General features: G+C 38.6%; 1 protein-coding gene across 1 annotated transcript; it reads left to right on the top strand.

Moving 5' to 3' along the window:
- Window positions 1-203: 203 nt before the first annotated feature.
- On the top strand, window positions 204-2305 carry LOC121366943. The gene is made up of 3 exons (XM_041491171.1): window positions 204-439; window positions 751-829; window positions 1767-2305. The coding sequence occupies exons 1-3, from the start codon at window positions 241-243 to the stop codon at window positions 2080-2082; spliced, it is 594 nt and encodes a 197-aa protein (XP_041347105.1). The 5' UTR covers window positions 204-240; the 3' UTR covers window positions 2083-2305.
- The last annotated feature ends 290 nt before the right edge of the window (window positions 2306-2595 follow it).

The following is a 2595-nucleotide window of genomic DNA, read 5'->3' as shown; positions in this document are numbered from 1 at the left end:
TTAATCGTAGAAATATTTTATTAGTCGAAAACATCTTACAATGCAGCAAACTCAGGAATGTCCCGTTAAACGCAGGTATTTAAGCATTGTGAATGTTTGTAGTTACACGCGTGTAAGACATAAACAGGTTTTGTAACTTCGGCGAGATTATGTCTTGCCATTTGTTTCCGTATCATCATTTTATTTTTCGCATCTCTAGGTTCGTTGAGTCTTCAGTGTTATTCGTCAGACGGTAGGTCGATGTCGAGCTCAACCCAGTCAGACGACAAAACCACCTCACTGAGATCCACAACACTGAGTTCATCACGAACAGAATCAACCATGTCAGAGAAAGTAGATACGACTTCTTCATTAACAGAGCCGGTTAAGTCGGAGATATCAGATACGACAGTTCCTGTACACAAGACGAACATACACACAGACCCGAAAGATTTCCCAGGTACTAAATAGTCTTCTAGTCTACATAAACAACAAGATTCAAAGGTAAATCATCACCAAAACGCCAAATACAATAATAACTATAACAATAATAACAATACTAATAACAACAACAATAATACTATAGTTGTTTTTGTTGTTGTTGTTGTAATGCTCATTATTATTATTATTTTATTGAATAATGTGTACTTTTAAATACAGTATATTATTGTGTGGCAACCTCTAATGACGCTCTATATTTGGATACGTACATTATTTTCTAATAATGCAAAATGTGAGACTTTTTAATAAATCTTTCTTTTTTTCTTGTAGTTGCGGCTGCTGTAGGTGGTTCCGTTGGTGCAGGTCTGATAGTCGTCGTAGTGGTTGTTGTGATTATCATTTATATAAGGTAACTGACACTTCCAGTTTAGATGTGGAGTAAATGCGTTACATGAAATATCCCGCTGTGAATTATTGACTGTGTAGTGTCTTAGAAGCCATCGGCCTACGGGGTTCGAACCATGGTACCGGCACCCATCCAGAGCGATAGTTAACGGTTCAGTGTAGAGGTGTAAGACCACTATACGATCTTTTCTCTCACTAACCACTAACAATTTACCCACTGTCCTGGACACACCATCCAAATAGTTGAGGTGTGTGACCAGGAGAACGTGCATGGACATAATCAGGGAAATAACTTATATATTATTTAAAAATATGTTGATGTATTTCATTGGTAATAATCGATCATGTGTCCATGACATGAGGCGCCCAGTTCACAGGTCCGTACATTACACGTATTTGTTTTGAGAGTTTCATGCGCGATCGATCTAGCATAGACCCCTTCGGTGGACCTATTGGGCTATTTCTCGGCCCAGCCAGTACTCCACAGCTGGTGTAACAAAGGCCGTGGTATATACTATCCTGTCTGTGGGATGGTGCATATAAAAGATCCCTTGCTTCTAATCGAAAAGAGTTGCCCATGAAGTGGCGAGAGCGGGCTTCCTCTCTCAATATCTGTGTGATCTTTAATCATATGTCTGACGCCATATAACCGTTAAGTGCGTGGTTAAATAAAATATTTCCTTCCTTCCCAGATACACGTTTATACTGCGTATGGTATCATACACAATTGCTTATTTTTAGTGATGACTTTAATGCTGCTGGTGCTGCTGCTACTCACGATGCTGCTGCTGGTGATGATGATGATGATGCGATGATAATGAGTTTAATAATGACGATGATGTGACTGCTTCTGAAAATAAGAATGATGATGACAATGCTGATGATAATGATAGTAATGATGATGATTATGATGATGTAACTTTAATGTTTATATTTTGCAGGAAGAAACGAACGAAAGGGAAACAAAACACCGGTGATGATGACGATGCTGATTACGTCATTAGGGATGTTAACCCTAACAATGCTGATACAAATCATAACATTTCCGTAGCTAATAATTATGTTAACAGTTATAATACTGATGACAATACTGGCAACACGTATGCACATCTACAACATAATGCTATACAGTATGTTAACACGCCGTCGAATGTTGAAGGAGACCACGTGTACCTCCACGTCAATGAACCAACACAGTCACAGATCTCAGATCAAGATTATTATAACACTGCCAACCTGACTGGATCACATGAGTAGATGTTAGACTTAAATTATGGTAAGGGCCGGAACGTAGCTCTCTCCTGATGCGCGGTCGGTCTAGGATCGATCCCCGTTGTTGGACTCATTGGGCTATTTCTCATTATAACAAAGGCTGTGGTATGTACTATCCTGACTGGGATTATGCATGTAAAAGATCCTGTTCTGTTAATCGAACAGAGTAACTCATGACATCGCGGCAGCGGGTTTCCTGTCGCCCGTATGGTCCTTAATCATATGGCTGACGTAATGTAATAAATGTGAATGATTTACTAACAAAAATAAACTTTTAATTTATTGTTTGTTGTTGTATTAGTTTTTTTTAAAGTGGTTTCCTTAAAGGCGCATGCCCTAGTTTTAGTCCATGAAAAGGGACACTAAGCTTAGTTAATCTACAAACCTGCAACACATATTTGAATAAGGTTATAACAGAGCGAAACTTAAAGTCTGTGACGTTTAAACAGAGAAATACCATCAAAACATAGCTAGAGCTTGTCTCAATAACCATTACTT

Source organism: Gigantopelta aegis, unplaced genomic scaffold, assembly GCF_016097555.1.
Source record: "Gigantopelta aegis isolate Gae_Host unplaced genomic scaffold, Gae_host_genome ctg7840_pilon_pilon:::debris, whole genome shotgun sequence".
Lineage (NCBI taxonomy): Eukaryota > Metazoa > Mollusca > Gastropoda > Neomphalida > Peltospiridae > Gigantopelta > Gigantopelta aegis.
The sequence above is the reverse complement of the archived record's forward strand: the minus strand, read 5'-3'. Positions and strand labels throughout refer to the sequence as shown.